At 41.4% G+C, this 23,661-nt stretch overlaps 1 protein-coding gene across 1 annotated transcript in view; it reads right to left on the bottom strand.

Moving 5' to 3' along the window:
• LOC120980049 (nuclear RNA export factor 1-like) overlaps nt 1–23,661 on the bottom strand; it is a 50,915-nt gene that overhangs the window by 17,476 nt on the left and 9,778 nt on the right. The window contains exons 3-15 of the mRNA XM_040408918.1: nt 20,372–20,646; nt 11,179–11,283; nt 9,747–9,824; nt 9,543–9,612; nt 9,373–9,461; nt 8,509–8,616; nt 5,675–5,784; nt 2,638–2,674; nt 2,391–2,459; nt 2,251–2,306; nt 459–569; nt 330–388; nt 111–226 (exon numbers count right to left, since the gene is read on the bottom strand). Coding sequence (XP_040264852.1) covers nt 111–226; nt 330–388; nt 459–569; nt 2,251–2,306; nt 2,391–2,459; nt 2,638–2,674; nt 5,675–5,784; nt 8,509–8,616; nt 9,373–9,461; nt 9,543–9,612; nt 9,747–9,824; nt 11,179–11,283; nt 20,372–20,646 — 1,283 coding nt within the window. The remainder of the gene's footprint in view (nt 1–110; nt 227–329; nt 389–458; nt 570–2,250; nt 2,307–2,390; nt 2,460–2,637; nt 2,675–5,674; nt 5,785–8,508; nt 8,617–9,372; nt 9,462–9,542; nt 9,613–9,746; nt 9,825–11,178; nt 11,284–20,371; nt 20,647–23,661) is intronic.

Genomic DNA, 23,661 nt, shown 5'->3' with positions numbered 1-23,661 from the left:
TTTTTATAATACTGATGGTATATAGAGGACAGTATCAATGTGATAGAGGATGGGTATATTTGGAGAAAAGAAAACCACCTAGAACCCCAAAGAATAAAAAGTGTACTCACAGACTGAGCAGTAATGTCTACAACAAATGAATTGAGATCATGCTGTGTACGAGGGAGCTCATTTAAGAAGCTAACAACATTAAGGCGCTTGTGTTTCAGTAGTTTAAAGCGTCGCCCTAAGAAGAAAGGGTTGAAATTAAATGTGTTGTTTTTACTATAAATCTATTCTGACACTTGTTTCACACAGCATTAAATATTGCAAGAAAAGACTACTCCTACCTGGATCACGTAATCTTTTTAGATTTCTGCTGTTGTTAAAATACTCTCCAAGACTGCTTCTGTCAAAATACAAGCCACATCAGAGAAAACAAAAACTGAGGGAGGAAGGGAGGAAGGAGCATCACTCACCTAGAGGGATTCTGTCCTTGCCCACAAGCAATGCTGAGCGAACTGCAAGCCTCATCGTGGTATACATTAAGGAGGCCTTCACGATCTTCACTGTCATAGCACACGTAATATCTGCAAAAGTTAAATAATAATAAATAAATGCAAAAGTCACACAAAAGTACTGCATAGTCCGCTCATTGCTATAGCAATAACAGAATCAACCTTTTTCTTGGAGCTGGTGTCTCTAAATGCAATCTAGGTTTACTTCATTCTCCCACACCCCGCACAGACCTCTCCTGCTTTACAATCATAAGTATTTTTGTGAGCAAAACTAAATATGTCCAGTTGATCACCTGGTCTCCCAACAAGTTTAAAATGTACCCATCATTTTTCAGTAGTAAATATGCATACACAAGTTTTATCTATATCTTCTTGAGGGGAAAAGTGGCATTATGTAAAACTGAAACAAAATAAAAATAAAAGTAGACACATTTGATATCTTCGTGTCTGTAACAACCCTCTCTATAAAAAAAAATAGCGCATGATCTAAACCTGTCAGGTGAACGCATAAAAAAAAAACTAAATAAAAGCTGTGCCAGAACGGCCATTTTTGGTTACCTGGCCTCACAAAAAGCGTAAAAAAGAGCAATCAAAAATCATATGTACTCCAAAATAGTAACAATAAAACTGTCACCTTATACAGCAATGGGGGTCACTTTTTTGGAGTCTCTACTAGGGATGCATCAGGAGGTCTTTAAATGTCATATGGCAACTTAAATGATCCCAGGAAAATCTGCCCTCTAAAACCCTTATGGCGTTCCTTCTCTTCAATCATAAAGTAAAATGTATTGCAAGAAAAACTCAGAATGGTTTGGATAAGTAAAAGCATTCCAAAGTTGTCAAATATACAAAAGAACACCTGGCCCTTAAGGTGAAAAATGGCAAGGTCCTTAGAGGGGTTATCTAATTTCAAGAACCCCCCCCCCCCCCCCCAGTAATATACTTTCCCCGCACCGCCACTGCTTCTCCCTGTACACGGATGAAAACATCCGGTGTCGGGGGGAGCAGCCAATGGCAGGCAGGGACAGGGACAAGGACGAGCCTCCCTAGCATCACAGGCAGCAAAAGCAAAGGAATAGGCCATCAATATAAAAATCTGGGAAAACTTATTCTTTAAATGTGCAAATTGAAACTAAAATAAAATAATTAAAATGGGATCCCTATTTTGTGTTGATAATATTGATCTATAATATGTATAGTTTCATTTGAAAAAGGAGACTGTTGATGGTTTCTGTTGACGTATTTTCTCATATGTATGCAAACCTTTTCACACTGTTTAATATATTTTTGGTACAAATTTCTCCCCAAGAGAAGGGGGGGGGGGGAATTCAGTTGCCCTTTTTTTTGGCACTTTTCCACTTATAATTCAGGCATCCAAAGGGGCCCCAGTTATAGAGGAAAACAGTCTCTACATTTTTGACATGCAGAGCGCTATGTACTGAGCAAATGAGAAGACAGAAGCAATAATAAACGGCTTCTGCCATCTGTTTGGAACTCGACCTGCTACACTGCAGTAGCTTTAATCTTGTGACGTATACAGTATGTATGGATTTCCAGATTAAATCCAGTGCCAGGCTCTGCAAATGTAGGCTCTGCAAATGTATGGTGATTGGTCACTAAGAGGAGCTGCACTGTGGCTCAATCTGGTCAATACTGATTATGGTAAAAATGACTGGTTCATTTCAAGTAAATGACCAGCGTTTTCACAATGTCTCTGTCAGTTAATGCTGCCCTACATAGGGCATCTACTCACTGTTGAAGAAATCGCAAAACCAATGCTTTAATATCATCTGTTGCAAGATAACTGCCCTGAAAAATAAAGACAGAAACCAATTATTAGTCATTGATCATAAAGTAGTGAACTAAAGGGAAAAAACTAAGACAGGACCTTACCTTGCAAGGAGGGAGTGTTGTGGGGGTTTCTACATCAAAGGTGATTGGAGGAGGAAGGTCATGTCCATCCTATTAAAGTGAAAGAATAGAAAAGAGGGAAAAAAAGGAAAGAATAGAAGATATACAAGGGGTGAAAATTCAAGGAAGAAAGAAGAATAAGAACACTGTATATTAATATTACTGCCACTAGATGCCAACTATCACTGATAAAACATCTACATATACAGACAATACATAGTGATCTCACCAGTCGCAGGAGTTTGGGAAAACGTTCTCGCAAGGCACTGTCATCCAGGGCAAAATCCGCAGGTTGACGGACAAATAAACAGGAATACAGAGAATATTAGTTCTGGCAAACAGTAAGCCCAGCCCCACCATGGCCATGCCTCTACAATACCCTGATAGTAGGTACTGATGAAGGGAATGTGGAACTACAGCCACAGCTCTGCTGAAGAACACCTTTGCATGCTCTACGGTATGTAAACTGTCCCATTTGGCGATTAGCTCTGAACTTGTTTGATTATTCATGGAAGACATGGCATACAACTTCCAGAAAGACTATAAAGTGCAAATTATTGACACTTATTGCTCAATAACCAAAATTATATGCAAAGAAAATACTGCTTTCTAGAATACTACTAGCAAGGTCAGCTAACACTGGACTAAGACATGACAGCAATTCACTAGGCTTCTTCTCAGCAGGGTCCTACAATGAGTACAACACAGGAGGAAGCACAAGTACAGTGGCTGCTGATATGGTGACTATACCACTGGACATATAAATCCTTTCATCATCTTGGTTTGGTCACTGATTTGCATTACTTATAGTGAGCTACCATACAAAGATAAAAATGCATTCTTTAAAAAGTGAAACGCAAACATTTGAGGCAATCAGAAAGGCGACTGGTGGATGAAATAAAACTAAAGAATGTAATGATGAATTAGAAGAAAACAAGCAGAAAAGAAGAAAACAAAAAATGATATATGATGTGCAAGTGGCAATGTGTGGCCTGGTATGGTAAACAGCAGGAGAATGAAGGTGGCAGAATCGCCAGAAATGAACAGCAAGCGGTGATAACCACGGGTAGATCCTATGACAGTACTGGAGAACCACATGCTGCATGCTGCCCATCCACCTCCAACTCCTCCATATTAAATCACTGTTCCACATTTATAAACAGGTTCCAGACAGGGTTGCCTTTTTCACTGCTCAGCCTCGGAGCACTATAGCCAGGGTTTGGAAGCTCATTAGCAGATATTTTTCCTCCTTAACTCTTTAAGGGCACAATGCCCATCCTCCTGGCAAGGAGGGTTCCAGAGACACGTGGGTTACACAGGAGGACATGCTTTAGGCTTAACATTTCAACCGCCTCCTTCAGTCTTCATCTTCTCGTGGCTGTTATAAGGTCTGCCTTAGGTTGCTCCCGCCTGGGGAGACTTACCCGTCATGGACCAAGCAACCACAATGTGACACAAAAAATAAAAGCGGACGGAGAGTGCAAGTTCTGAATGGAAATGGCTGGCACTGGAGTAACAAGTGACCTTGAGAGACCGCCAATAATTGTCCTCCTACCCAAGAATAGGGAGGAGCAAGAGGAAGACAGGGAGAGCAGCACGCACCAATTACTGGATAAAAACTGACAAAGGACATTTCGTGGTATGAGTGAGCAATGATGTGTCATGGCATAAGAGTAAAATAGAAAATGAGAAAGATCAATAAGGGGAAAACGAGTATACTAAAAGAAGAAAACTGATAGATATGAGTGTTGCAAGTGTGCTTACAAAACAATATATTTATATATATATTTTCTGAAAAGATTATTACATAGGTAGCTCACATTGCTTTGTCACAATTACTAAATATGGATACTATAAGAAAACAGGTACACAAGTGATGTATATATGTACACACACATATGATGAATATCATGGGGGCACTACAAGTGGGTTTACAGTGCTCCCTAAGAGACTAATTATACAAGGGCACCCAAATGAAGCCAGCCAGTAAATGTGCCTCCATCTGCTGGAGTCTCACCAGGGAGCTGCCTCCGCATACGAAGCCGCAAAAAGCTGACATTCTAGTACTTAAAAAGAAGCAGATCATTTTCTCCACAATGTGATTAGCATAGGATACCAGCGTGCAATTCCAATGAAACAGAATTATTAAAGAAATCTTAAAGAAAATGTGTTACAAAATTTTCTTCTGCCAGTGAAAACCGGAAAATAACATCCTTTTTTCTAATCTCTTTTTATATGCTGAGATTTTTTAATTCCATTTCCTAAACGGAATTACAGGGGTCATCTTGTCTGAGCATTAACAGCATTTAGAAAACTGCTTTACGGCAGCCCCACGGGCCATAGACACAATGGTCAGGAGGGGACCTCACTGACTTCTATGGGAGAGTTTTCTGGACATGCTCTGTGACCTGTGCAGAGGTCATTGTACAAGGAAAGACTAGATAAGACAGGATCCAGCATTCGCAATAGGTGATTGTCAGAGCTGTTCTGTCATTCCAATCCTGCCTGTAATGATATCACCTCTGTGTATAGATAAGAAGGTAACCGCAGTAAAGTGATCTGTACAGACCAAGAAGTGGCGCCTATTAGGGTTAGTGGCCAGTGCGAAAACTGCAGGATTTGATAGTTTTGTTTAACTATAGATGGAAAATTATAATCAAAAATTCTTTACAAATATTTTAAACATAAAAACGTGATTTAAACGATAGGTCATTTTCTGATGACACATTCAAGCAGTAACACTGAAATACATTGGAGACTTAATTAAGCTATTTAAGCCTCTGATGTGGTATTAAAAAAGTCTCAAGTTGTGGCCCACGCCATATAGCAAAATAATTTGCAACATAATTTGCAACTTTTTGAACTTAACAGTGGTGACAAATGGGGCAGAGCTTAGCACAGCCCGTGGATTTACTAAAACTTATTCCAGAAACTGGGGTAGGTTATAGCTCAAATCCGTGCCACTCCGTGGCTTGCATAGATTTGAGTTTCTGGTGCATAGATAGCCAAAGAAGCGACTAATATACTAAGAGGCATGTGACTCTTAATTACTCAGGTGCATTTTACTCCAGGGCAGAGGGAACAGGACTGGTGTATGGGAACAAATCCCGACCATTCATTTAAATCAATCATCCAATAAGTTTGTCTGTATGTCTTAAGCAGAGCCGTACATCATTACCAAATCGCAAAGGTGGTCTTACCACAAAATACCACACACAATTCTAATCAATTAGCTTCTTCAAATCGGGCTACAGTGTCAGACTGACCTGATGTATGAAGTTTGGTCTCTGAAGAGTTTGCAGAGTGGATTCCCATCTAACCACAACATTTCCAATTTAAGGCCTTTTATCTTATCCAGGTCCTTTTCAGACCTCAGCTGTACACAGAAAACATAAGAAAACATAAGAAAGGCAATTTATAAATGGCTCCAGAAAAACTGCCCCAGTGAAATCATTTTAATAGGCACACACAACCAGCAATGCTCGATTCCAAGTAGGAAAAACACTGGATTGTATCACTACTACTTCCCCAGAACAAGCTGCCTAAGTCACAGTAGACAAGTGGATGATCAGTGCATCGTGAAAGCATTGCAGAAATGTAGCCGATAGTAGGGGGCATTGTGTTGCACCTAATATTAAACATCCTAGTGCATTCTAGTTAACATCCTAAGGCTCCATTCACACGTCCGCAGCGTGTTTTGCGGACGGCACTAATAGAATATGCCTATTCTTGTCTGCACAACGTGTGGCCTCACAGAAATGAATGGGTGCGCAATTCCGTTCCGCATTTTGCGGACGTGTGAATGGGGCCTAACAGCTACCCATAGGAGCACAGTTTTTCTTCTAGTCCAGAAGATGTGCTGTGTAAGGGATGGGCTATGAAACAGTTGCATGAGTTAAGAGACTACCAACAGTTCTGAGACTGATACATACACAAGTGTGAAGTGAGTGCACATGTATTGTCTTGACTGAAATTAAAAAAGCTCTATTTTATCACGAAATTGCGCCCCTGTCCCTGAAAGGGGTGTTGCCGTTATTGCAGCTCAGCACCAACAAGTGAAGTAAGGGGGGGGGGGGGGGGGGGCAATAACACAAGGCCCATGTGTAATAGACCCTCTGTTTCTGGAAAGAGGTAAAAACTCCCTTTTCACATGCTCTAATAGGGCAAATAGATGCTTACATGTGTCATGTAAGGGGACCTCACACATGCAGTGTTAGCTATTTTAAAAAACAAAAACGCAGATGCTGGTTTTATTTTTATTTTAATTTTTTTAAAGCATGGTTTTGGTGCATTTTTTTTAATGGATATTGCTTTTTCATTAATTAATTTTTATGGATAAAATACTGTCATACTCTGTGTCTTAATGATGGTGCCTTTGATGCAGAGAGACATCGGGAGAGAGGTAAAGTCTTTCCTATAAAATTTCCCTACCTTTAGGGTAACCACATACTATTCTACCATAAATTGCCATGATTTGGCAGCAAGGCTCATTGGAACAGCAATTTATAGTAAAACTGCACATGTTTTCGTTACACAGTTCTTGGCAATGCAGCAAAAAGTGCAGTGTGACTGCCATGTCTGAAAATACAGACGTGTCTTATTTTTTCCTTTGCACTTGACTCAACATATCCTGAAATGTGTGAAGCGAGTTTACCAGCTTCAGAAAAAAATAAATACATTATGCAATTCCTGTGTGGGAACCCAGTGGGGTGTGAATTGCACCCGTCAAGGTTTTTGCCATTGTTTTAAATTTGTTTTGGAAGAAATTGGACACATTCAAGAAAATGTAGCGGTGGACGCATCTGCACACTTAGGGTAAATGCACACGTCCAGGATTTATGTGCGGACAAATCCGCACAGAAATCTACAGGGAAATCCATGCGGTCAATCTGCATCAATAGGTGCGGATTTTACTGTCCCCATTGAAGTGAATAGAGAAAATCCGGACCGGAAAAATAAACTGACATGTTTAAAAACTGAAAAAATGTGCATCGTTTGCATGAGAATTTAAAAATTCTCATAGAATACAATTTACACGACCTATGGTGCGGATTTTCTGCACGCAAATCTGCACCCAATCCTGATCGTATGCATTTAGCCTTACCATCCAACTCCATGCTTTGGCTTCAAAAACTGCATTAATAGCACATGTGAAAGCACCTTCAATAAGACACACAAAAGCACCATGCTTTCTTAATGGCATAATAAAATATTAATTAAAAGCAGTCTGAAAGGAAAAAAAAAGTGCACAGAAAAGCATGCGTTTTTCAAATATGCCATTTACATGAGTGTTTTAGGCTACTTTCACACTTGCGTTGTTGGATTCCGGCAGGCAGTTCCGTCGCCAGAACTGCCTGCCAGATCCGGCAATCTGTATGCAAATGGTTACCATTTATAGATGGATCCGGATGCAGATCCGTCTCACAAATACATTGCAATACCGGATTTGTCTCGGGTTGTCATCATGAAAAAATTATCTGGTATTTATCTTTTACAAATTTTTAAAGGTTTTTCCGGAACACTTAAAGCAGGATCCGTCATTAATGCATTTCAATGGAAAATAATGCATCCGGCATTCGGGCAAGTGTTCTGGGATTTTGGACGGAGAAAATACCGCAGCATGCTGCGGTATTTTTTCGACCCAAAAACCGTGCAGTGACTGAACTGAAGACATCCTGATCCATACTGAACGAATTGCTCTCCATTCAGAATGCATTTGGATAAGGCCGAATGCACACGGCCGTGTTCAGCGGCCGAGAGCGGTCCATGGTATGCCGGGCTGGATTCCTATTCAGAGCAGGAGCACACGGCGTCATTGGTTGCTATGAGGCCGTGCACTTCATGCCGCCGCTGCACTACAGTAATACACTCATATGATTCCGGTATAGAGCCCCTTGAACGGAACTCAATACCGGAAAAGTTTAACGCTAGTGTGAAAGTACCCTAAGACACACCAAAACTGCAAACTTTTTTTTTTTTACACAACTTTTCCTATTTAAATTTATTCATTCCAAATTTGTATGTGAAACTTGTCTGCAGCTTGTGTAAGCACAAATAAAGGCACAGTGTAGACCTGATCTTAGAGACATAAGGGACTCACCATGTTCTCAGACAGGTTAAGAATCTTCAGATTAGGAGCTTTATGATGAATTTCTGACATATGGTCAAGTTTATAGAGTTTGTTGTTACTAAGATCCAAAGAAAGCAGCTGTTGTAGAAACAAAAAAGTGAAATTATGGAGCTACAATGAGAAGCAACTTTTTTCCTTCTTTTTTTTTAAAGCTTACATTTTCTTCATAAACAGTCATCTGAACTATATTTCGGATAAATCACTAAAATGTTTTCATGTTTTAATCATGTTAAATACAGGTAGGTCCCAACTAAGGGGGTCATTTATTATCCAGAAATACACCTATATTAGGTACATTTCTGGTGCAGCTTGAGGCGCAACTATGCGGCTTTTCCCAGCTCACGGAAGGTCTAAATCGCTGGTCTTAATAAATGACCCCCTAAATATCTATGTTTGAACATTTTTTAGGACATGTGCAGTGTTCCTTCTAAGCTGCATGCCCAGGCTTGGACTTATACAGGTGAATACCCCAATGGGCCCCTGAGAAAGATGTGCCCCTTGTCTTCCATCCCCTGCACAAGTGGCACATAATTGTCACGAATACAGGGGAGGGACACAGAACTAGGCCTCAAGGCTAGGGAGAGGGAAAGGGTTACCTCCTAGGAAGCACCTAAACCTAGCCCTGACTCCTGTCAGTATGTATAGACCTTGAAGGTGTGAAAATACATACTCTCTGCTTAACCATTCAACTGCCGGCGCTCTCATCACACCTACCGGGCTAAACAGTGTTTTTTAAGCTTGAGTCGGTTAACTTTTACAGACTCCATTTAAAACTAGCTTCGACTTCAAAGCCCTGCTTCTAGCCATATGCAATATACACAAAGAAAATCTCACCTCTGGCACATTCTCCTCAATTATTTGTAGCATGGCCTGCATACAAGCCTTCCGGTTCGGAATGATGTCTACCTTGTTTTCAACTAGGCCTATAATCAAAGAAAAAGGAGAATGAGTAATATACGGAACAAGAGACAAAAGTGGAAGAAACAACCAGTTTTTATTGTTACCTGGATCCAAACGTACGGACTTCATATTGAGAGCTTGTTGAGCTCCATCATATCGTTTCTGCATACAGGTCTACAGGACAAAAGACCAAATAATAGAAATGAAAGACCAAATATTACAGGACCGGGTTAGCTAAGCCAACTAAGAAAAACATCCGTGGGTAAAAGGCACTCACAGGTCACACAATAACTGAATATCTGAAATACCTTTAAATGTACTATTTCTTCATCTGTCAAACTTTTTGGAAACGATGGGGGAGGACAAGAATGTGTCAAAATCGTAACCTGAAAAAAAGATACATAATACAACATTTTATCAGGGTATGTGTATAAGGCCTTATTCACATGTCAGTGATTTCCATCAGTGATTGTGAGCCAAAACCAGGATTGGATCTACACACAGATCAGGCACAAGGGCTCAAAATCAGTGATGGAAATCGCTGACTGTGTGAATAAAGCATAATACTGTAACTGTTGTACATATATTTTCAACAAGTGTGGGAATAGTCATAGTACAACATAAAGAAAATGTTTGGGAATATTTGATTTTCTTTTGCTACATGATCCTTTACCACTTTTAAAGAACAGAAGTCAAGTTTCCAGACAGTTCAGGACTAGCAAGACATAAATTATACATAATTATGTCTTTATATACATAAATACTCTTATGAGCTACAGAACATACTCACATCTGAAGTCGATTCGCATAAAACTTTGTTCCAATACTGTATACTGTAAGCTCGGACAAGAATAGAACAGGTTATATATTTTTTAGCGGGGCCACGGAACGGAGCAACTGATGTGGACAGCACACTGAGTGCTGTCCGCATCTTTTGCGGCCCCATTGAAGTGAATGGGTCCGCATCCGAGCCGTCAAAATGGTGGCTCGGATGTGGACCAAAACAATGGCCGTGTGCATAAGGCCTTAGAATGTATTTGCTCCGATGAGCCAAAGTTATTACTGCAAAGTCTCGTGAGACTTTGCGTGATAACTTCATAAATTAGTTTGTACTGTAAAAAAACAAACACATTTCCCGAACTCTGGTTCGGTTCCTGCTCCGTACTGTATTGGAACAAAGTTTTATCCGAATATACACACACGTGTATCTGTATTATATAAAAGAACACACAGCATGCGCAAAAACAAATCTTATGTGCATATTGGCACAAATTTACTAAGCCTGTAGATGGCAGACATTTAGACAGGCTATCTAGACCTGCACCAGCTTTATCACAGTGGCTCCGGATAAATGAGGTGCAGGGATAGATCCTTTTATCTGGCTCTAAACCAATTATCAGCTTATTATGAGACAACATTTAATGCCAGAACCGTTGTGCAATTTAAGCACAAAATGAAGCCTCTTAGACTCCAGCCCCTTTCCACTAGGCTGCATCCCTTTTTGAGCGAGACAGAAATAGTGTAGAAACACCTTAGTATATCTGGGTCTGTATTAAAATTGGCGCAAAGGAAAAGTGGAGCAGTTGCCCATGGTGACCAGATACCATACCACCACAATTGTTTCGAAGGTACTGTGGGAAATGAGAGCAACAACCTGATCGGTTACCATGCACAAATAGTCTACTACTGTTTTTCTACACACCAAACTATTTTTTGCTGTGTTTATTACACTAGTTTTACCTTGAAGTTTTCTCGGTCAGTGAATGTCCGTGAAATCTGTTTTAAGGCTTTTGCCACAGCAGAATCTTCCACGAAGAAGTGAGCTCGAGAATGGTCACAATGATACTATAAAAAAAACACAATAAAAAGTGAAAGAGGAAAGACTTTTTTTTTGCCATCCCAGACTATTCAATAACATATTCAAGGAAAATCCCAGCAGTCGTGTCTTCAATCAATAGGATATTTATTTCATCAAATTAGAAATGTCCACAATCCTGGACGCGTTTACAGGTATACAAAATGACCTAGTTTATATAAAGGGATATACTCCTCCCCTCATGACAACATCTCCCACTCCCATTACCTACACAGGTGATGGGAGGGGTGTATAATTAACAAAGAAAATACGCCCATTAGTAAATCACAAAAAATGGTCTGTGTCTCAGATTATACTTCACAATCACATGCATGCAAAAAAAATGATTCAAAATCATATACACATTTATATATCATACATTGCCAGGTATATAAGGCCCCTCACCGAATATTAGATGTCTGAAAAATAGAACATAAGCATAGTATTAGCTTATTAGATATGCATAATCTCATAATCCCTATTAAGGCCTCTGGGATGTAAAGTATCCAACGTGTGGATCCAATACGCCTCTCTGCGCAGTAACAGCTTCTTCAGATCACCTCCTCTCCTAGGTCTTTTGACCTGTTCCAAAACTTGGAACCTCAACTGAGCGATCCCATGTTTGCACTGTTCAAAATTAAATGGAATAGGTAACAATAAATTTTTTGTACGAATGGTCGATTTATGTTTCCCAATGCGATCCCTAATCGTTTGTGTAGTCTCCCCAATATATAATAGGCCACACGGGCACTTTATTAAGTATATGACATTAGTAGATTTGCATGTGAAAAAACCTTCAATAGAGAAAGGGCGCCCACTATGGGGATGAAAAAATGTAGAACCTCTGATTATATGGGAACATTGGGAACAGTGCAAACATGGGAACGTGCCCTTGCGTTGCGTCGCTAATACAGATTGTTTCAGGGTCTTTGTACTTCCAATGTCTGAATGTACCAATTTATCCCTATAACTAGAATTCTTCTTGTTGCATATCAGAGGTGGATTTTTAAACTCCTCAATGATAGGGTAAGCCTTCTGCAACAGAGGCCAATGTTTCCGGATAATATTATCTAATTTCTGGTTATAGGGATGAAATTTGTGTACTAATGCTACCCTAGAAGATGTATCTCTAGATGATTTACCAAATTCCATGAGTGTTGTTTGTGTTTGACTCAGGATGGAACGGGGATAACCCCTTTGTTCAAATCGTTGAGTCATTTCATTCATCCTGACAAATTGCGTGTCAGGGTCAGAAACAATGCGCGGGGGGCGTGGCCGAGCCAGCATGGAGTGAGGTAGCAGGATTGCAGTGCTGGTACAAAATCCTGTGAAATATCCTTTATACACCTGGCATAATCGGGTTTTTTGAGCGCATTCACTATATGTTGGACCCCTTCGTACTTGGGGACACTCTGCCCGGTGCTGGATTGCTGAGTTTTGGCTGTGGCGCTGTGGATGCCGAAGGATTGAGGGAGAGGAGCGGAGGGACGCAAACTGAGGAGAGTGTGGAGTGAGGCCGGGACACGATCCGCCACAAGGTACACAGTGCAGGTACGGCTTGCTGAAAGTTGCTAACAACTTACCTTGGACTGCTGCCGATACCTGCTGGAATCTTGAGCCGAAGACCGAGGCGGGAAGAAGCCGCGCAGTGGGCACCATCTTGCCGTTAAGTGTATGTGCAGCGGCGCTCCTCTCTGCCCCAGCAAACGGAGTGGATCGGCGAAACGCTCTGTATCTCCCTACTTCCACTATTATCCTGAAGTCCTGCAGTGGTAATCCTGTTAGGAGCCCTGATATATGAAAGCTGCAGAGTTCACCGCAGTTTATATGAAAGTTTAATGGTGGTGCTGTTGTACTTATCCCCCTCCCCCCTGAGGAATGTAAAGATATCTGGCAGTCTACTTGGCTGTGTGGCAGGACTTGCTGAATTTAATAAAGCCTTATCTTGATTTGCTGCATGAGTGACAAACCCCAGCAGATCTTTAAAGTGTCTGTGGACTATTTCTATGGGCCGCAAAACTTCTTCTGTGGCTCCATCATCTGACGCCATGAGTCAAACTGAACAGGAAAGTGAGGGGTCTCCTGTCCCTGGTTCCTCTGCTGAAGCCTCTCAAATTAAGAAAGCTATTGCTGATTGTCAAGCTGCTCTTACATCAAAGATAGACCATCTACAGTCTGACCTTAGCTGTTTGCGACACGATTTTGACAAAATACGTGAAAGAACATCTGCAGTGGAGCAAAGAGTGAGTGATGTGGAAGATGTGTCCAGAGCAGCTGGAAATGACACCAGGCAGCTGCTGCAACAGGTACAGATGCTGCAAGCCAGGGCGGAGGACGCTGAGAACCGCAATAGACGTAACAACGTCCGTATCCTGGGCTTACCGGAGCGAGCAGAAGGGTCTACCCCAGAAATTTTTGCGGAACGCTCATAAAAGAAGTGTTAGGCTGCGTTCACACGGGCGAGATTTCCGCGCGGGTGCAATGCGGTAGGTGAACGCATTGCACCCGCACTGAATCTGGACCCATTCATTTCAGTGGGGCTGTTCAGACGAGCGATGATTTTCACGCATCACTTATGCGTTGCGTGAAAATCGCAGCATGCTCTATATTCTGCGTTTTTCACGCAACGCAGGCCCCATAGAAGTGAATGGGGTTGCGTGAAAATCGCATGCATCCGCAAGCAAGTGCGGATGCGGTGCGATTTTCACGCACGGTTGCTAGGTGACTGTCTATACACTGTATTATTTTCCCTTATAACATGGTTATAAGGGAAAATAATAGCATTCTGAATACAGAATGCTTAGTAGGTGATCAATTGAGGGTTAAAAAATAAAAAAAATTAACTCACCTTGTCCTCTTGTTCGCGTAGTTCTCCCGGTCTTTAGTTCTTTAAAAAGATGAACTATGGGCTAAAGGACCTTTGGTGACGTCAGATCACATGCTCCAATCACAGGGTCCATCACCGCGGTGATGTACCATGTGATTGGAGCATGTGATCTGACGTCACCAAAGGTCCTTTAGCCCATAGTTCATCTTTTTAAAGAACTAAAGACCGGGAGAACTACGCGAACAAGAGGACAAGGTGAGTTAATTTTTTTTATTTTTTAACCCTCAATTGATCACCTACTAAGCATTCTGTATTCAGAATGCTATTATTTTCCCTTATAACCATGTTATAAGGGAAAATAATAACATCTACACAACACCGAACTCAAACCTGAACTTCAGTGAAGAAGTTCGGGTCTGGGTACCACAGTTGTTTTTTTATCACGCGCGTACAAAACACATTGCACCCGCGCGATAAAAACTGAACATCGGAACGCAATCGCAGTCAAAACTGACTGCAATTGCATTCCTACTCGCGCGGGTTTGCCGCAACACACCGGGACGCATCCGGAACTAATCCGGACACGCTCATGTGAACGCAGCCTTACATCTCAACTCACTTTCCAGTTGCTTTGTTATAGAAAGGGCACATCGGATTCCAACCAGGCCCTTATCGCCGGGATCCCCTGCTAGACCTTTCATCATGAAGATCCTGAACTACAGGGACAGAGACGCTATTTTGCTAGCTGCTCGACAGAAGGGGAATGTCAGCTATGAGAATGTCCGTTTGTCCTTTTACCCTGACTTTGTGGCAGAGGTCCAGAAGAAAAGGAAGCAGTTTACTGAGGTCCGAGCGCGGCTGAGGGACCAAAATGTGAAATATGCCATGATCTACCCTTCTCGCTTGAGGGTGCAGGATGGTGAAACCGTCCGTTTTTTAGTACTCCTGAAGAGGCTACTGAATGGATTGAGAGAAATCTAAATGCAAGGCCTCACCGCTGATGGTTTATACTATAGTGATGGCAGTTGGAGCAAATAATACATGAATAAATGTTAAATTGTTTTGCTGACAAAATGGTTGGGGAGGGGGGAGTATCTGGTTTAAATGCACCATTATTACTCCGGTTAGAATCCCTGTTCTTTGACTTTGTCTATTGATCAGATGTTTAACCCCATATTGGTATGCTGGTCGGAAACTATGGAGATGTTATCTTTGGAAGAATAAATGGCGGTAATTAAGCTACTTTCGTGGAATGTTCGGGGTCTGAATGATAAGATTAAACGGTCTTTAGTGTTCAATTATCTGAAGAGGTATAACCCTGACATAATGTTATTGCAAGAAACGCACCTGCAGGGCCAGAAAGTACTAGCTTTGCGGCGCCCATGGATAGGCCCCACATATCATGCGGTTTACTCAAACCACGCTAGAGGCGTGTATTTTAATTGCTAAAAGTCTTCCATTTCAAATACTATCTGTGCAGCTAGACCCTTATGGTAGGTATGTGATTTTACATGCTTGTGTCAGAGGCCTGCAGTACCTATTTGTGGGACTATATATTCCTCCGCCATTCCGCAGAGAGGTCATAGACTTAATTACAGCTAAAATAGCAGGATTTCCAGCAATGCCTTATATTATTATGGGTGACTATAATGCCACTTTAGATCCTATACGGGACAGAAGGGTTCCCCAGGCCTCACACAACAATGTCCTATCACATTGGGCTAATACTTATGATTTAGTAGAGGCGTGGCGCTATTTCCACCCCACAGATGCGCAATTCTCTTGCTATTCAGCTTCTACTGGCTCACTCTCTCGTATAGATCTGGCCTTTGTCAGCAGAGACTTATCCCCCTATATCAAGTCCAGTGATTATCTACCGAGAGGGGTTTCAGACCATGCCCCCCTCCTTCTGATACTGTCACAGCCGCTGGCTTCGACTGATAAGCAGTGGCGGTTAAACCCTATGTGGCTCGAGGTATTACCTGTGGTGATAGAGAGTCTAGATGCAATGGGGAACTACTGGGCAGAAAATGAAGGGTCTACGAATCCTCTGGTAGAATGGGATGCTTTCAAATCAGTAATGAGAGGGGCATTGATTGCTGCTATTGCAACTCATAGAAAGGAACTGAATATCAAACGGATAAAACTAGAGACGGAACTAGCTGATAAGGAGAGGTTATATATACTAGATCCGTGCCCTGAGAAGCAGACTTTGTGGCTTGAGGCGCAGCGTAGGTTTACTTTGCATTTAACTGAATATACTGAGAAGAAACTTTTAAATCAGAGGCAAACTATTTTTTCAGATGGTGATAAGTGTGGCAGGGCCTTGGCGTACTTGACTAGATCTGAGACACAGCAAACGGTGGTGGCGGGAGTTCTGAACGATCAGGGGCTCTTATTGAGGGAGCCTAGAGATGTCTGCCGACAGTTTGCCTCCTATTATGAGACATTGTATGCCCCCAAGATCACGTGTACTTCGGAGGAAATTGTCAATTTCTTAGCAGGTATTAATATTCCTTCTTTGGACAGAGATGACAGGGGAGCCCTGGCGGCAGACATATCTGACCTGGAGATTGAAACGGCCATTATTTCCTTAGCAACCAAGAAAACCCCGGGACCCGATGGATTTCCTGCTGAATGGTATAAGCGATTTTCTAAAGACCTGGTTAGTAGATTTGGGAAGCTGTTGAGGTATGCACTGGAAAGTGGTTCGTTGCCACCGTCCTTTCTGGAGGCAACGATAGTAGTGATTCACAAGTCGGGGAAACCATCTGACCAGTGTAGCTCTTATCGACCTATCTCACTTCTGAATCTTGACGTCAAAATCTTTGCGAAGGTACTGGCGTTAAGATTGCGGGGGGTAATTCTCTCCTTGGTTGGGGTAGATCAATCGGGTTTTATGCCAGGGAAAAACCACAGATATTAATTTAAGGCGATTGTTCACTAATCTTCAGGTCAAACATGATAACAGAGGTATGAGGGCTCTTGCGTCCTTAGACAATGAAAAAGCATTTGATTCAGTAGAATGGGAATTTATGTGGGCAGTGCTGACTCAAATGGGCTTTCCGGAGAAATTTTTGTGCTGGTTACAAATGCTTTATAGATCCCCTTCGGCGAGAGTCAGGGTGAATGGGTATACATCGGACTCCTTCCCCTTGGGTAGAGGCACTAGACAGGGCTGCCCTCTCTCCCCCCTGTTATTTGCATTAATTATGGAACCTTTGTCGATACTCATATCCTCTAATTCAGGTATAGAAGGCTGGGAAATAGCTGGAATATCAGAAAAGCTTTCATTATATGATGATGACATGCTGGTTTACCTAGCAGATTCAGGGAAATCCTTGGATACCCTTTTAGGTGTTGTTGATCAATTTGGGGGTTACTCGGGTCTCCGTGTGAACTGGGCTAAGTCTGGTCTATGTCTGGTTGATGATGTTGACCCAGCTCGCATTTCGGTGAACAATAAGCTTCAGATTGTGGAGCAATTTACATATTTGGTGATTATTGTTCATAAAGAAGTGGCAAAATTTTATGATTTGAATGTTGCTCCTACAATGCAATCCATTACTCGAAAGCTAGAGGCTTGGGAAAACCTTCCCTTAACTCTGATTGGGCGTATCAATGTGGTAAAAATGATTCTTCTCCCAAAATTGCTATACTTATATAGGGCTGCCCCAGTGTTACTCCCCAAGAGACATTTTGCTACTTTGGATAGAATAATCGCTCCCTTTCTATGGAATAAGTCTTCTCCCAGAATAGCGAGATCCACCCTCCAGGCGTCTTACCTGCGGGGGGTCTTGCCTTGCCAAACCTGTACATGTACTATGTAGCGGTGCAGCTGAGCTATGTGGCGTGGTGGGTACGGGCTGGCTCAGGTAACCCGGCGGTAGTGTTGGAGGCAGCTTTATTGGGGTCCTATGAGGCACTTACGAACTTGGCGTATAGGAGGGGGGCTAGGTCTACAATACACTACACCCAATCGATGGCTGCTGCAGTACAGATGTGGGTCAAATGGGGTCAGAAATGTAACCCTGATGAGAATGATATTACTTGGTCGCCATATTTGCCTTTGTGGAGAAACAGAGTTCTTCCGGAGCTGTTCTCATTACAGGAGTTTGAATTTTGGCCTCAGAGGGGGGTGCGCTACCTTACCCAACTATATGATAAGGACCTATTTAGAACCTTTAATAAGTTGAAACAGGAGTTTAATTTGCCCCAGCGTTGTTTGTATAGATATCTTCAACTCAGGCATGCCCGTCAGGCTCAGCTTGGTAGAGAACCTTTAAAGCTGGAGTGTGGTACAGTTGAGGCAGCGATTAGGAGGGTTCCGGTGGTCAAACCAGTGTCGACCCTGTATGCGTCGTTGATGGCGTTGCAGGACTCCCCCCTAGACAGGGCATTTGTTAGGTGGAAAAGGGACATTGAAGGTTTGGAAGATGTTCATGTTAAAGAATCTAGCTGTACATGGAGATCTACAGTGGTAAGTGCTAGGGATCAGTTGATTCAAGTTAAATGGCTTCATAGGATTTATTATACTCCTGTGAGACTATTTAAAATGGGTAAATTGCCGAACCCTCATTGTACAAGATGTGGACATGAAAACGGTTGTCTTATACACATGGTTTGGCAGTGTCCGATTATTCATGGCTTCTGGGAAGAGATCCATGAATATTTTAATGACAAACTAGGCTTTCCTAACGTCTGTACTGAACTCACTAGTCTGTTGGGAGTAGCCAACGAGATTGTTCCAACCAAATTTGGCAGGAAGCTGTATAGAATACTCTTATACTATGCTAGGAAAACTATCCTTCTTAACTGGAAACCTCCTAAGAATCCTACTGTGCAACAATGGGTACATCTAGTTAATGCTGATCTTGAATTATACAAGTTTGTGTATGAGAGAAGAGGGACCCCTGATCGCTTCATGAAGATATGGGACCCCTGGATTGGAGCCCAGACTCTAGTACCATAGATGACTGAAAGACTGTTCTGACCAATGAAGGCGTGTGTGAATGTGTGTGTGTGCAGTACTTTTAATCTTCCTTAGGATTGATATGTTGGGTACTGTTCATCCTGAAAGTGATATCTTTTTCTTCTGTCCCAAACTTGGGTCATGAGGAACTGTTATGATTGATCCCATGTATATGATTTGTACTGGACTCAATTGATGATTGTCTGTATTTGATGTGTTTTTATGCTTTTGCTAAATTAATAAATAAAAAGATACTATTAAAAAAAAGAAACAATGCGCCGCACTCGTTGATACTGAGATTTAGGGATTGCTCTTTTCAATGCTGGTGGATGAGAGCTTGTGAAGTGAAGAATGCTGTTCCTATCCGTATCCTTCCTAAATAGATCTGTAGATAACCTACCATGTTGATCCTTTATCACCATAGTATCTAAAAAGCTAACTCTTTCACTATCTTGAACCAATGTAAATTTTAAACCCTCGTATGCATGGTTAAGATGGTCAAGGAAGGTTAAAAGGGTCTCATGTGGCCCCGCCCATATGCAAAAGATGTCATCAATAAATCTTTTCCAGATAAGGACATCATTTGAATACCATACGGTGTTATATACTTTCAATTCCTCAAATTGTGACATATATGCATTTGCATAGGGCAGGGCCACATTCGACCCAATCGCGGTCCCCCGCCTTTGTAGGTAAAAGACATCTTCAAACATAAAAAATAGTTTTCATATAATACTAATTTCAATAGTTGCAACAAAAATTCCTGTTCATCCTGAGTATACTGACTCCTACCTAATAATGATTTGACTGCTTCAACACCAGTAGCATGGTCTATGGAGGTGTAGAGACTTACCACGTCTATAGTTACTAATAGACTATCAGGTGGAACGGTTTCTAAATTGGCTATTGTGTTGAGAAAATGCTGTGTGTCAGACAAAAAAGATTTTGTATCCTTAATTAAAGGAGGAGTCAAAGTTTTTTCCAACAATAGCCAATGGTGATAATATAGAGCCTACAGAAGCCACAATTGGTCGCCCTGGGGGGTCAATTAAGGTCTTATGTACCTTGGGCAAAACATAGAAAACTGGGGTAATCGGTGTGTGATCCAAAATGTGTGTAATTTGCCATCAATAACCCCTAAGGATAAATATTGGTTAACTAATTGCATAATTTTGTCTTTGATACGAAACACCGGATCCCCTGATAATTTCATATATGTCTCTTTATCCCAAAGTTGACGCATTATTTCTGCAACATATTTTGCCCGATCCATTAGTACAATAGCCCCGCCTTTATCCGCAGGCTTCAAAATAAGACCTTTATCCTCCATCAATGACCGGATAGCCATATTTTCCTGTAATGTCACATTATGTGAAAAACGCAATTCACCCCTCTTTATCGAATCCAACTGGCTCTGAATGTCTCTGTTAACTAAATGAATATAAGTCTCTATAGGATGATACACCTTAGGGGGCATGAAGCGGCTCTTGATCTTGAGACCCAAATCAGCAAGACGTAAACCTGAATGTCCCTCCTCAACCCCATGTGGTTTTTCTGAAGATTCCAAGAAATGGACCTTAAGTCTCAGTTTGCGAAAAAATTGATTCAAATCAATGTCAAACTGAAAGGAATCAAATGGAGTGGATGGACTAAACGAAAGTCCTTTCTGCAGCGCAGTCATTTGTTCAATATTAAGACTTTTAGAGGACAGATTAATTACAAGAGACGGGCTCTTACCCGAGAGCGCGTCTGAACCATCTGGCTCACTCCCGTCATCTCGCCGGCGTCTCCGTGCTTCCGGCCTGCACGCCTCGTGTGTCTCCTCCCCGCGGACGCCAACGCCCTTCCGAAAAAAACTACTTTCGTTTAGTCCATCCACTCCATTTGATTCCTTTCAGTTTGACATTGATTTGAATCAATTTTTTCGCAAACTGAGACTTAAGGTGCATTTCTTGGAATCTTCGGAAAAACCGCATGGGGTTGAGGAGGGACATTCAGGTTTACGTCTTGCTGATTTGGGTCTCAAGATCAAGAGCCGCTTCATGCCCCCTAAGGTGTACCATCCTATAGAGACTTATATTCATTTAGTTAACAGAGACATTCAGAGCCAGTTGGATTCGATAAAGAGGGTGAATTGCGTTTTTCACATAATGTGACATTACAGGAAAATATGGCAATCCGGTCATTGATGGAGGATAAAGGTCTTATTTTGAAGCCTGCGGATAAAGGCGGGGCTATTGTACTAATGGATCGGGCAAAATATGTTGCAGAAATAATGCGTCAACTTTCGGATGAAGAGACTTATATGAAATTATCAGGGGATCCGGTGTTTCGTATCAAAGACAAAATTATGCAATTAGTTAACCAATATTTATCCTTAGGGGTTATTGATGGCAAATTACACACATTTTTGATTAATCACACACCGATTACCCCAGTTTTCTATGTTTTGCCCAAGGTACATAAGACCTTAATTGACCCCCCAGGGCGACCAATTGTGGCTTCTGTAGGCTCTATATTATCACCATTGGCTATTGTGTTGGAAAAAACTTTGACTCCTTTAATTAAGGATACAAAATCTTTTTTGTCTGACACACAGCATTTTCTCAACACAATAGCCAATTTAGAAACAGTTCCACCTGACAGTCTATTAGTAACTATAGACGTGGTAAGTCTCTACACCTCCATAGACCATGCTACTGGTGTTGAAGCAGTCAAATCATTATTAGGTAGGAGTCAGTATACTCAGGATGAACAGGAATTTTTGTTGCAACTATTGAAATTAGTATTACATGAAAACTATTTTATGTTTGAAGATGACTTTTACCTACAAAGGCGGGGGACCGCGATGGGGTCGAATGTGGCCCCGCCCTATGCAAATGCATATATGTCACAATTTGAGGAATTAAAAGTATATAACACCGTATGGTATTCAAATAATGTCCTTATCTGGAAAAGATTTATTGATGACATCTTTTGCATATGGGCGGGGCCACAGGAGACCCTTTTAACCTTCCTTGACCATCTTAACCATGCATACGAGGGTTTAAAATTTACATTGGTTCAAGATAGTGAAAAAGTTAGCTTTTTAGATACAATGGTGATAAAGGATCAACATGGCAGGTTATCTACAGATCTATTTAGGAAGGATACGGATAGGAACAGCATTCTTCACTTCACAAGCTCTCATCCACCAGCATTGAAAAGAGCAATCCCTAAATCTCAGTATCAGCGAGTGCGGCGCATTGTATCTGATCCTGACACACAACTTGTCAGGATGAATGAAATGACTCAACGATTTGAACAAAGGGGTTATCCCCGTTCCATCCTGAGTCAAACACAAACAACACTCATGGTATCTGGTAAATCATCTAGAGATACATCTTCTAGGGTAGCATTAGTACACAAATTTCATCCCTATAACCAGAAATTAGATAATATTATCCGGAAACATTGGCCTCTGTTGCAGAAGGCTTACCCTATCATTGAGGAGTTTAAAAATCCACCTCTGATATGCAACAAGAGGAATTCTAGTTATAGGGATAAATTGGTACATTCAGACATTGGAAGTACAAAGAAGACCCTGAAACAATCTGTATTAGCGACGCAACGCAAGGGCACGTTCCCATGTTTGCACTGTTCCCATATAATCAGAGGTTCTACATTTTTTCATCCCCATAGTGGGCGCCCTTTCTCTATTGAAGGTTTTTTCACATGCGAATCTACTAATGTGATATACTTAATAAAGTGCCCGTGTGGCCTATTATATATTGGAGAGACTACACAAACGATTAGGGATCGCATTGGGAAACATAAATCGACCATTCGTACAAAAAATTTATTGTTACCTATTCCATCTCATTTTGAACAGTGCAAACATGGGATCGCTCAGTTGAGATTCCAAGTTTCGGAACAGGTCAAAAGACCTAGGAGAGGAGGTGATTTAAAGAAGCTGTTACTGCGCAGAGAGGCGTATTGGATCCACACGTTGGATACTTTACATCCCAGAGGCCTTAATAGGGATTATGAGATTATGCATATCTAATAAGCTAATACTATGCTTATGTTCTATTTTTCAGACATGTAATATTCGGTGAGGGGCCTTATATACCTGGCAATGTATGAGATATATATATATATATATATATATATAAATGTGTATATGATTTTGAATCATTTTTTTTGCATACATGTGATTATGAAGTATAATCTGAGACACAGACCCATTTTTTGTGATTTACTAATGGGCGTATTTTCTTTGTTAATTATACACCCCTCCCATCATCTGTGTAGGTAATGGGAGTGGGAGATGTTGTCATGAGGGGAGGAGTATATCCCTTTATATAAACTAGGTCATTTTGTATACCTGTAAACGCGTCCAGGATTGTGGACATTTCTAATTTGATGAAATAAATATCCTATTGATTGAAGACACGACTGCTGGGATTTTCCTTGAATATACGTGGATTTCATTCCTATCCCGTGCAACCAGAGTGAGTGCCGACTATTTTCTTGTGAAATATTCAAAAACATATGATCCTCAACAGGTGTGAATGGTAGCGCACAGGC

This window comes from Bufo bufo, chromosome 10 (genome assembly GCF_905171765.1).
Source record: "Bufo bufo chromosome 10, aBufBuf1.1, whole genome shotgun sequence".
Taxonomy (NCBI): Eukaryota; Metazoa; Chordata; class Amphibia; order Anura; family Bufonidae; genus Bufo; species Bufo bufo.
The sequence above is the reverse complement of the archived record's forward strand: the minus strand, read 5'-3'. Positions and strand labels throughout refer to the sequence as shown.